The following is a 12,579-nucleotide window of genomic DNA, read 5'->3' as shown; positions in this document are numbered from 1 at the left end:
CCATGCTGATTGCCCCTGAGCATCATTTCTGATGCCGGCCCATCACAAATGTGCTCCTTGATGATCTTCTCAAAGAGTTTCCCCAGGATTGAGGTAAGACTGACGGGCCTATAGTTACCCGGGTCCTCCCTCTTCCCCTTCTTGAAGATGGGGACCACATTTGCTACCTTCCAATCATCTGGCACCTGGCCCAAGCACCACGATCGCTCATAGAGCCATGCCAGGGGCCCCGCAATAACCCCAGCTAGCTCCCTCAACAAGGGAGCTAAGGGAGTTAGCTAAGTGTTTTGTATAAATTGCATTAAGGTGTTCTGACTTCTGCTTACTTGCCACTGAGGTCCAGTTTGTATATGAATCGTTGTTCTCTGATCCCACAGAATGGTAACATGTTCCACTGGAAAATGAACAACTGTGAAAAATCCGGCTTTCCATACATGTATTGTATGTAATTTTTCTATATAACTGGATGGACTCTGTTCAAAACAAAATAAGCCAATACATAACATAAAATATTTTAAAAGTGTCTAGCCACAAAGAAATTAAGTACACCAAAAATGAATGATAGGGATGATTTTAAAATTGTTGTTCTAGTATTAAGTTGTGATTAGAAAGTAATGTGGTACTCCAGTTTTTGATCATGAGAGCATTCAGTAATATAACTAGGGAGAGCAAGCAGGGCACTAGCCCCAGGCACTGATTTTGAGGAGGTCCAAAAAGAGCAGGCCTTCAGGGAGTCTGCACCATGACGTGCTGGTGGTGATGGCACAGCAGCAGCAGCTGGATGCAGGAATACCACACTTACGAAGCTAGAGATCCAGGTTTTAGGCCCCACTCACTCAGAGGGGGACTGAATGTGTAACTCTGTCTGACTTCCTAGCACGCTACTTTACTCATGGTTCTACAAGCCAGACATTTCTGCAGTTCTCTCTCCAGCACTCCTTTGGAGCCTCACTCCTTTTGAGCATGTTCCCTGGGCAGCACAAAGAGGCAGGTATGTAGGGTCATGAGCCAGAGTATAACATGGAGCATGTGTAGCTTAGTGAGATGGCTGATGCTTTGGAGGGGCAGAGGTCCTAGTCTGGACTTTTGCCTCTAATGGAGCATAAACTCAGTAGTGAACTCAGTAGCATAACCAAGGGAAGGGAACTGGGGCAGCAGCCCTGGGCACCACCTTCATTAGGTAACACAAAAGCAGCCACTGCAATTGGCACAGCAGAAACCAATGTTGCCCCAGGTACCATGCTGCTCCCAAAACAGAGCAGTACTGCTATGCCTCTGCAGAAATGTCCTCAGTACTCTCCAACCCACGACTGTTAAGTGCAAGGTACATTAGCTCACCTTCAAAAGGAACACTGAAGAGAGGCCTGTACAGTGCCAAACTTGTGGTCTGGTGGCTAGAGTACTAAAAATGAGGGTTCAAAAATGCCCTCTAGGTAAGTGGAGCCCTGAACCTGTTTCCTTGGTAAGTGCCACAACCACATGGTACTAGGGTTAAAACAGAGGAGGCCCCTCTCAGAGGACTTAACTCTCAGATATGCATATGCATAGATCTATGCATACCCAAACACTGCAGAGTCTACTGAGCATGCTCAGTCTACATACACACCCTTGTGTGTCCTCTGTACAGGGATAATAGAATTGCAGCTTGTGTGCAAGTGCCAAATATATAACTAACAGGGCTATAAAACTATCATGTAAATGAGCAAAAGATAAGAGAATTCCTCTCTACGACTTTTCACATTTTCAGACAGCAGGATTGGACAGTGCATGAAAATGCTGAACAGGTTCCATAAGAAGCTGCAAAATTAATCTCAAAGGTGCACAGGTGCAATTTTTACTAATTTCATTAGGATGTAAGCACGTGCACAACTAATTTTATTAATATGCAGGGTTTTCTTAACCAGGAGCCTCCCTACATGAGGCCACAGTCTCCCAACCTTACTCACAGAACAGGACTTTTTTCTGCAATCAGTCCCAATTAGACTTCAAGCTATTTGTGGCACAGAGCACGTTTAACTATGTATGTGCACAGCCCCAAATGCAAAGAGACTCAGTCCTGATCTTTGGGCTCTACCATAGTAGAATATTATACCATGTTAATACATATAGAAGTAACAGAACTCAGTGTACAAATAGCAGAATCTGATCTGTAGTAACAATATCTCTCCCCAAACCACAGTGCAAACTAATGTAATTGGTATTTATTTTATTTAATTGTATAGAAATGTTAAAAAATTCAGAGACATGAAGTGAAATCTTGGGCTTGCTGAAGTGACAACATAATGTTGCCACTGGTAGGTGTACAAGCATGATTCACAAAATAAGCCTGGGGATATCAAATAGGAATCGATAAACATTCTGACCTGTTGTGGTCATTCCAAGTTCTTTGTAACAGAAGTGCTCTAGTATTTTTCCATAGTCAAAAATGATGAAAACTAAGACCTGGCATTTTCTGAGAGAAGTCTTGAATCTAAAAAGGTTGAGAACCACTGATCTAGTCTGGCCTTTTATATATTACATTCTGTACATTTCACTCACCGATTCCAATGAACTAGCCAAATGCAATCAGCATCTACTATACAAGATAACGTACTTTTGCAGACTACTTTGAATAGCTGTTCTTTTAGATGTTTTGTTAAACAGGAACACATGCAATCAGTAATATGCATGTGCTCTTACTGTAATATTAAGAAGTTGAAACTTACTGGATTTCCAGTTTCATCCTCAAAAATTATAAAAGATTTTCCAACATTAATGAAAATATATTTTCTGCAAATGATTCCTGTATTAAAGCAGTTAATGTTTTCTATAATGACTGAGAAACTAGTTTCCGATGTGCTCTGCAGAGGAAAAACAAAATATGTAAACTAAATCAATAATACTTTGTTATAGCTTTGCAAAATAATTACATTTTTCTTATCACTGACAGGAACTACAATCTGTTATAAGCATAATTAGGGCATGGTTCAAAATTTAAGAAACACATTAAATAATCAACAGAAAGTATATGTAGGTGAGAAGTAGAACAGAAGCTAGATTAGACTCTGTGTAGCACAGATGCATGGAAAACCTCATGACCCATCTGCTTTCATCTGTTCCCTTAGGAGGCATTGTAAATTTTGCCTTCTTCCTGCTAAGGTACTTTGCTCATGTTTGCTGCAACTGCATAACTCAAAAAGAAATTGCCTGCAGGATAATCTTAACAAAATAATACTGTGGCATAAGTAAAGCAAGTAATTTAAAAAATATGTAAGTAACACAACTACATTACCAGATTTTCAGTTGCAAAAAAGTTTCCCCTACTTAATTTTTAAACCTTGATTTTGGGGAACCAGAAAAGAAACGATCTCACCTTAACTAAATGAACCTTGCAAGCTCCAACAAAGTCAAAAGTGAGTCCATCAAAAGTCTTGTAATGCCGATCCCCATAGGCAGTACACATTGATGGGCAGGGGTGGAAGGTGCATTGAAATGACCCATGCTGGCAGACGCTGAAAAATGTATGATCAAAAATGGAAATATCCGATGTAATCACTGACAAGCAAGGCACAATTAATTCACTGATTATCTTTCAAACCTTAGAAATATTCACAGAAAAGCAAAAATAGTAGCAAATATTGTACAAGGTATTTGGTTTTTCAACCTAAAAAATACATATTGTATTTACATACTTTCCATTTATAGGTTTTAGAATCCGTAGGTTCTGTAGCATACCTGACACTGGCATAGCATTTATCAGTAAAAAAAAAAAAAAAGGCCTCAGTACTAATTTAATATATCATCTAAGATAAACACTCACTTTGAATGATTTCAGAGGGAGGGGGAGTTGCTGCTCAGGGGTTGTGAAACCGGTGTTGTCCTCTAACTGCTATGTGTGCACAAGTCTGTACAAATACAAATGTACAGAACTGCTTCCAAGTGTAACCTTGCTTATCCATGGGTAAATTTGGTGAGGTTTATCTCACTTGTATTACTATAGGCTTCCTTTTATTGCTACGAGTAGTTAGAGGGTAGCAGCTGCTATATCTTCCCAAGTAGCAGCTCCCCCTTTCCTTTTTAAACTACTTGAAGTAAATATTTGTCCACGGCCAATATTACAAGGCCTTTATTTGAGGCACATAACACAGTTGTTTCAACAAAGGCTGAATGCTGGAATCAGTAGATGCATCTACACATGCACTTTAATGCACAGTAGACTATTTTACAGTGCATTAAAGTGTCATATAAAAAACTGTGACATTATGCTAACGTGCAGTAAAATAGTCTACTGTGCATTAAGTATCACTAAAAAAAATGCACATCTGCTACTCTACATTAACGCAGCCTAATGAGCATTAATTTAGTACCTCGCATTGGAGGTATTAAATTTAATGCGCATTAGAAAAAGTGCATTACTACACATGTAGACACACCCAGTAAGCAATATATCCATGATCAATTTAATTCCTGTAGTCCTCTACTCAGTCCATATTTGCATAAGTAGAGACCAAGGGAATAAATTAAATACCCTCTAAGTGCTTTAGAGCCTAAACTCCATTTTAAAAAACAGCAGAAGCTGTTATGAGCTTTACAATAAGATTCATGCACCTGAGTGCCTAAGGACATAGCTACATGGCATCCCCATACATGTCATGCTGCTTAAGTGGCCTTCTAAACAGGAGGAGGAAGAGGAGGAGGGTCCATACCCCAACCTCAGATAGGTGCTTCAGCCCACCCCAATGCTAATCAGCCCTTCTACAGCACCATGAAGATACAGCTGCACTACTTGTGGTTTGAGAAGCAGCCCATGCAGAACACCAGTGCATTTGAGGGTATGGCTCCTAATGTCTACCCTGCAGACATAGTCTAAGTCACTTCTGAAAATGAGACTTAAAATCCAAAATCACTTTGCATCTTTGGAAACTTCATCCTACATAAAGGCTTTAAGTCATTCCTTTGATACAATTACAGCATAACCTTTAAACTGAATATAGCATGTTTTATATGTTCAGCACTGTATGCATCTATTCAGCACACATAGTACATTTATTTTGAAAATGAATAATTGATTTCCCTACTGATTCCTTAAATGGGGCTTGCACTGCATGAATAAATTAAGGGTCTGATTTTTCCTGTAAAATAGCTGATACAATAACTAGTATATGGTAAATAATCAAATGTTAAAATTAACTTATTAATATCCATATTAATATCAATAGTGCATGTATTCATATTAGTTTTAATCTTATGTGATAGAAGAGTAGAAGGCCATTGCTTTAGTAAGAAAAAACAATTCTCAGGAAGGTAGATGGGAATGCAACTTAAAGCAGGAGCATAGGAACATGGGACTGAAAGGCACCACATGAGACATCAAGTCTACTACCCTGAATTTTCAGGCAATTGTTAACTCATGGAATCCCAGTACTTGGCTCTTTAGACCCTCAGAGGGTTCATCCTGCTTTATTGTAGACTTATTTTCCTGGATAGTCCACCTTGCTTCCCCTAGGCAGATAACTTATACCAGTTTATGTTCATTTACGTTGACTTACTACTATATGTTACCTTTAAATTCTGCCAATTCTCTTAAGAATACTTAGAAGATTTGGAAGGAGACAGAAATGGCTGGAAGAAATAAAAAATACTGCTCTGCATGCCCTACATGATGTGCTGGGATCACTAGATTTACTTAGCCACAAACCCCACAACTTTTCTCCTAAGACATCCCAACCCACTTCTATATGCTGGCCTCTGGGCAATAAGAAAGGACCACCATCTATAATGCAAGAAGCATAGAGGCCCTCTACAAGTGCATTTGAGAATAACACCAACTAACATTGTCTTCAGTTTGCCTCAGGCCACAGGTGTCTACTGTAGGTGACAACAGTTAAAACATCCAGAGGCACTTGCCGATTACTTTAAGGTCCAAACTAGTCAGCCCCAGAATTTAAGAAATATGCATACAGGAGCAACAGTTGTGCAGACCCAAGCACTGGGCTCCATGTTTCTTGGCATCAATCCATTCTTAACAGATATTGCTATTATTGAAGCGATAAGTAAAAATATCTTTGCAATTTTAAGACATAATTCTGCAGATCATTGTAGTTATAGTACAGTCATATGCTGCCCTATTCTATTATGTTAATAGTTATATAAGTCACGGTTAATAACAGGACATTTAATATGAATACCACATTATTTCATATTTATTCTTATTGGGATTATCATGAGACTATACCAAATAAAGTTTGAAACAAATTGGTAAATGTTATGAAGGCTCAATGGGCTTGTTTTGTATGGCAGCTCTCTTTGGTTTTGCATGGGCAAGTGACACGTTTCGTATAGCACACGCACTTTTCCATGGCCTTTTTGTACTGTATGTCATTTTTTGGTGTAATCAAGTTGGTAGCGAAAGCCTGGTGTGAACCTAGTCTGCTGTTGGAAAAGTTTTTGTCACTCAGCAAGTCTTTACTTCTTGACATGGAGACAGGAACCACAAAGGGCCCAAGTCCCAGAAGAGTGAGTTTGTGTGGAACGGGGAATGGCATAAGATTTTCCAACCAAAAATGACTTTCCTTCAGCAAAAATTAGGGAAGGCTAGCTATCTAGTGTCTTCTTGCTTGCAATGCAGCTGGCTTTTGGTAAGGTCCTACAGAAATTAGATGGGAGTAAGGATTCTCTTTGATGCAAGCAATCCAACAACAGCTCCAAGTGCAGAGGCCTTTGGAAATAAGGGGGTAAGTAACCCGGGGTCGCTTTACCTTCCTGCCAAGTGGAGATGGCTTGTAAGTCGCTTCACCAGTCGGCCAAAGGACTACAAATATCTTCTAGAGCTGAGGACCTGACAAGAGGCAGAGGTAGGCAGTCAGCACAAGGCTGGAGGGGCGAAGACATCCAGACAAGGCATTGACTAGTGCGACTGGACAAGCCTTCATTGCTTTAGGCTCTAGTGCTTTTTGCCAGCTCCAATAGTTTACCAGGTAAATACCAGTTAAATATCCCTGGTAGATTAAGAGAAGAGTCAAAAAGAAGGAGCAGCTTGACTGGTAAGTTGCAGGCTACAGTACTGTATAATATCTTGATGTTTGAAAATGTGGCTAATTACTCTGATGATCTAGATAAATGATTAGTGCCGACTTCTAGGTTGAACAGGGGAAAGGGGAGAATAGAGGAGGGAACCACTATGAAAACAGTTCTTCTCAGGGTGATAAGATAATGGTGAGTTTGAGGGTTTTGGGGAGGTTGTTTTTTGGGGGGTTTTTTGGAGAAAGGGGTGGAGGGTTCAGGTTTTGGCTTTTTATATGGAATCTTTGCCTACTGCACTAAAAGTGGTGTAAGTAGTGGTATCCAAGCCTCTACTGTGGGTGCTGAGGAAGGTTTGCAGAGTGACATGGTTTTAGGTCACATGGTAGATTCCCAGCATTAGGTATTAAAGTGGACAGTTTCTGAGTTTAAATGATTAAGCTTATAAAGTGATGTTTCTATTGGGAACTGTTCTTAAAAATCTTGTTGATTCATTAACTATGAAAGAGAGTCAGTGGCCAGTTTTATTGATCTGCTATCTTGCTGATAGAATTTGCTTATTTCAAAACTGTAGCATGTATACTAATGGTTTTAAGGTTATGTTTTTTCGTTCATAGGCTTCTCAACTTCAATTCTAAATTTGAAAAAGAAAACTCTTTCTTGAGAAAAGGTTACCGGGATGCACTTTCTACATAAATATGATTCTCTCCTAAATCTGGTGAATTAGCAACTGAGGTTAGATTTAAATTTAGATTACCTTGGGATATTGATAGTCAAGAGTAAAAATGTTCTAAATCTTGCCTATAGTGCCCAGCCCTCTCTCACATAATATGCTGTTGTTTGGTTACCCTTGAAACAATATTCCAGTTTTCAAAAAATCTATTTTTAACACTTATTTGCAAGTGTAAAAATAAAATTACTATAGATGACAACAGAATTGGGCTTTAAAACTATAATCAAGAAACGGGAAAACAAAACAAGAGAAGTTTTAGTTAGCAGATAAATTTAAATTTTAACATGGAACTGAACAGAGTTTTACTTACCAGGTATGACAGGAAGAAATTACTTTATCACCAGGAAAATATTCCTTTCCTTTCCATGAACACGGGCATTCATCTGGCTCAAAGCACGCATCACCATGTTTAACGAGGCTATCAAAAACATAACATCACATATCCATTCAACGGAAATATAACTTACATATTTACATATTACAGATTTACATATTTGTAAATATTTTCTTACACTTGTAAATGATTTTCAAGTCACCCAGCTAACTTTTTCTTTTAAAAGCACCTATCATATTTTTAAAAATTTCAGGAACTGAAGAATGCAAGTTTTAATCAACACTTACAAATATGCAGTTTGGTTACTTCCATTCACAGATAATTTAACTGTCCATCTAATTAATGTTAAGAATGGCATCGGACACTATAAGTGCTAACCAGGGTTCAAGTTACAGGGAGACTGAGTCCCCCAATAAGAGACATAAGGTGATGGCCGCTGGGCAGAAACTAGTGTTTAGCATGGGGGAAAACCCTCCTCCTCGCCCCCCGCCTTCCCGTTGCTGCCAGGAACTTTTTGCTGCAGCTGCCCAGATCCTGTGCCCAGGCTGCCCTGTGGCTTCTCTCTACTGCCGCTGCTGCTGCTGCTGCTGCTGCCACCACCTCCAACCCCCACAAAAGTCAAAGTGTAATTCAAACCCTGGTACCAGCCCTAAAAAGACTTATTGAATGATATAAAGATTTTAAGTCAAAACAATGTCCCTCTACCTGATGAAGGGAGTTTGTACCCAAAAGCTTGCAAAGAACAATTTTTCCAACTAATTAGTTGGTCTAGTAAAAGATTGACCCAAAGAAGCTTGTCTGCCTTAAGTTAAAAGATGCTTTAAGATAATCCAATCTGAACTTCTGCAGATTTCACCTAGTTCATTCTGTACTGAGTTGATTAACTTATGTTTGAATAAAGCATGTTTTTCCAGAAATTTCCCAGTCTTTATTTTAAGACATAAAAAAATGGAGACTCAATTCTTTCCCTTGGTAATTTGTTCCATGCATTAATCACTGTCAGACTGAAGTTATCCATTGCACTTAAACCATACTAAATCTGTGGAGGGTTAAGCAGTGTTAAAGTGAGAACATGCTGTGAGAAGTCAAACATAAAAGGTGAATATCATTTTTTACCTGCACAGCTCTGATTTGCCATTAGAGTGCTAGCAAACAGGGGCATGGCTGTGAACCAGAACATCTGGGCTCTATCCCAGCTCTGAGGGGAAGGGAAAGAAGAAGGTACTGGGAACAGTGTATTGCGGGATGCTGGAGGGCTGCAAATTGCTCATTTTATCCCCATAGAGCAGACTGAAGTTACCCTAACACAAGCTAGATAGCAAGGTCCAGAGTTAACACTCGCCTGAAGTAGCATAACTTTGAGACACTCAGGAGGTAGTTAGGACAAGTTTCAACTTGCAGATGCTCAGGTTTTAAGTGCCCTTAGCTTGGTCTATGTATAATAAGTAATTTCACCCTCATAGCTAAAAATCTATGCATTGTTTCTAATTTGAATGTGCAGTGATTCAGCTTCTCAGCATTGGTTCCTGTGATATTTTTCCATGTTAAATTGTATGGTTGTTTCAAGTAATCTTATTATCATTGGAACTATTCAAGTCGGTTGAGCAATCTTCATAGAAGGTTTTCAAGAGAAGGCTGGACATGCATTTGGTCAAAGATAGTTTAGAAACAGCAATCCTACATTTGTGCAGAGAGCTGGACACATGACCCCCAAAACCTCTTTTATGGGTGTGCCTACAGTGCTTTTATGCACGCCTAAACTTAATGCGCATTTGCTTAATGCACATTAGGGTGATTTAGGTTTGTCTCTACACACGCACGCTCTAAGGTACATTAACATGTTATTCAGATCAACTTGGGACTAAAGTTAGTCTCAAGTCAGTTGACATACACAGCATTAATGTGCCTTAGTGTGTCTACACATGTGCTAAAGAGCTTTAGCTATTTGTGCCTAAATTTGATACCTGCTTTTGCCATTTTTAAGAAGCATTCAGGGCACACACATGTAGACCCCGCACCCTTAATGTGGCTTAAAAATGGCTAATGAGCCTTAGATTAGCACATGTAGACACACTCCATGATTACTAATGACATACAATGTAACAAAGACAGTTACACATATGCCTCCCTTTACTTGTACTAGCAGTCCTCTTGACTTCAAAGAAATGACTCACAAAAGTAAAGTTAACATACATATAAAAGTGTTTCCAAGGTTAAGACTGAAATCTGAAATCCAGAATCTTGCTTACAAATGACAAAAGTAGTAATGACTAAAAATGGAACCTTAAGTGAAGTATAGTAAAAATGTCTGGAGCCTCCAACAACATAGAAGAACAGTGCATCATAGCAAAGTAAATCAAATACTGAGAAACTTAAAACATATGCTTTCATTTATGGTTGTTACTAGAGTCCTGAAAACCTAGAATAAATAACAAGTATACCACGGATAAATAAGCTGAGATGTAAAGTGGAAAAGACTTAATACAAGCATTATTGAATTGCCTGACTCTACGGAAGTTCTAGCAAAATACTGTACAATATAATGCATACATGTAATGAATAACATATTGGAACAAAGTAACAATTTTCTACAGGACCCACAAAAATTGTCTCAAAAAATTCTGCAAACATTTTTGCTTATGCAGTTTTATGTGCCAATCAGTAAGATAAATCTGCAAAGGCCTTAATGGCTCATTAATCAATTATAAAGTTCCATAAACTCAAAAAATTATGATTTACAAAATGAGAAATTCAAATTTTAAACATTGTGACTCTTTAGTTAGATGTAACAGTATAAAGCACTCTTTTTGTTGCAATTACTATGGCTCCAGCATGCCTCAAGTTCCAGGAGTGTATACCCTGCTTCTTATCTACAGTTTCCATCTAATACTATATGAAAAAATGAGGGTACAGAACATGCTAGTTAAATAGAAAAGTAGGAAAGGTTCACTTTTAAAGGTTCCGTAACATCTAAAATGATTACGCACCAAAGGCTGAGCACTGACATTTACTAATCTGGGGCAAGAAATAATCTTTTAAAGTATCACTGCTGGGTTTGTATTCTCCTTTTTCTTTTTTGGAGGGGGAAGGTGAATAAAAAGCTTGTAAGAATAAAGGTACATTTCTGTAAGGATAAATATAATTCTGAGCTATGTGTTTTCCTTGAAGTAATCTACTAATTATGTTTATTCAGAAGTCACATCTGTAGCTCAGCATTGTAATACATTTAATCTAAATGGCTTAGACACTTCTTCAGTGTGTGTGTACATTTTTTTACATCATTTATTCCACTCTATAATTTTTACTGGAAGCACACTGACAACCCAAGGGAAAAGACGTTTAATTGAAAGATTGTAATTCAGAGCATGTGAAATGTTTTTTGTAAGCTATACTCTTCTCAAGTTTTCTGTCACTCACTGGACAGGTTACTACAAGACCAAATTTCCCACTGCTTTAAGTTCCAAACTGAATAGGTCACATTCACAGACAAAGAGCATCATGTTGACAAGGCAAGACCAAATACAAGTTTCATCTCTGTAATATTATACTGGATAGAACAAGTGATAACAGCTTTCTCTCTTGTAAAGCCAAGCAACCAGATGGATTTCAGTGATCTAAGAATTCATAACAAAATGCTATTTAGACCCAACAATCTCTTTTCATATTAATATCAAAATGTATTTCTAATGCTTATCCTGAATGTACAATTTAAAGATCATTGCTAAAATTATACATATTCCTCTCTCCTTTCATCAGAATCAACTGCAATTGAATTGGATTCCCCAAAACCATCATTCTTCAGGGCTTTGATCAATTGCTCTCCTAAGCCCTACTGGCATATTTAAATAATGATCATGGCATGGGTATCATTAGAGGAAATCAATGGCTTTTGTGAGAGAAGACAAGCCTAAAAGATAAATATTTCCTCACTTCAGCAAAGCCCAAAAAGCTGAGCTTGAGAAATAGAAGTAGAAGATTCTCTTGAGTTTGCATGGACACTACTGCAGCCTCAATAATCTGCAGTCTGGGTGCATTATACTCCTCTTTCCCTCCATTATACAAAGGCAGATCTGTGCAGCTCTGAATCCACCCAAGTCCACCCACAAACTTTCCACTAGGGCCTCTCTCACTTTCTCTCTGAGCTCCTCAAATCTTAAATGGGAGGCTTCTCCTTAGCTTGTTCCTATGACCATATGGCTAAAGACAGGCGAAACTTGAGGGCATCCAAACCACAAGCCCCTGGGCTTGGGCCTGTACATAGGATGCCCACCAAAAGACTTTGGAAATATCTGAAGCCTTTGGTGAGGGTGGAGGAAAATTGTTGGTTGTAGGACCACTTACGGTTCTGGACTGACTCATGGATTTGGATTTGATTTGGCTTGGAACATGAAAATTTTCTTAAAAAAAAAAAAAAAAAGTTCCTCAAATCTTAAACACAAGGATCTTTACTGTCTGTAAAAGACAACACCGGATTGAAAGAAATAGTAAATGACACTTCTTGTGTTCATTCTTC

General features: G+C 38.5%; 1 protein-coding gene across 1 annotated transcript in view; it reads right to left on the bottom strand.

The window, feature by feature from the left end:
• OTOG (otogelin) overlaps positions 1 to 12,579 on the bottom strand; it is a 252,596-nt gene that overhangs the window by 109,685 nt on the left and 130,332 nt on the right. The window contains exons 23-26 of the mRNA XM_019519978.1: positions 8,043 to 8,150; positions 3,353 to 3,491; positions 2,706 to 2,840; positions 327 to 473 (exon numbers count right to left, since the gene is read on the bottom strand). Of these exons, the coding sequence (XP_019375523.1) occupies positions 327 to 473; positions 2,706 to 2,840; positions 3,353 to 3,491; positions 8,043 to 8,150 (529 nt within the window). The remainder of the gene's footprint in view (positions 1 to 326; positions 474 to 2,705; positions 2,841 to 3,352; positions 3,492 to 8,042; positions 8,151 to 12,579) is intronic.

Source organism: Gavialis gangeticus, unplaced genomic scaffold (assembly GCF_001723915.1).
Source record: "Gavialis gangeticus isolate Ggan-Ray unplaced genomic scaffold, GavGan_comp1, whole genome shotgun sequence".
In the NCBI taxonomy this organism is placed as follows: Eukaryota; Metazoa; Chordata; order Crocodylia; family Gavialidae; genus Gavialis; species Gavialis gangeticus.
The sequence above is the reverse complement of the archived record's forward strand: the minus strand, read 5'-3'. Positions and strand labels throughout refer to the sequence as shown.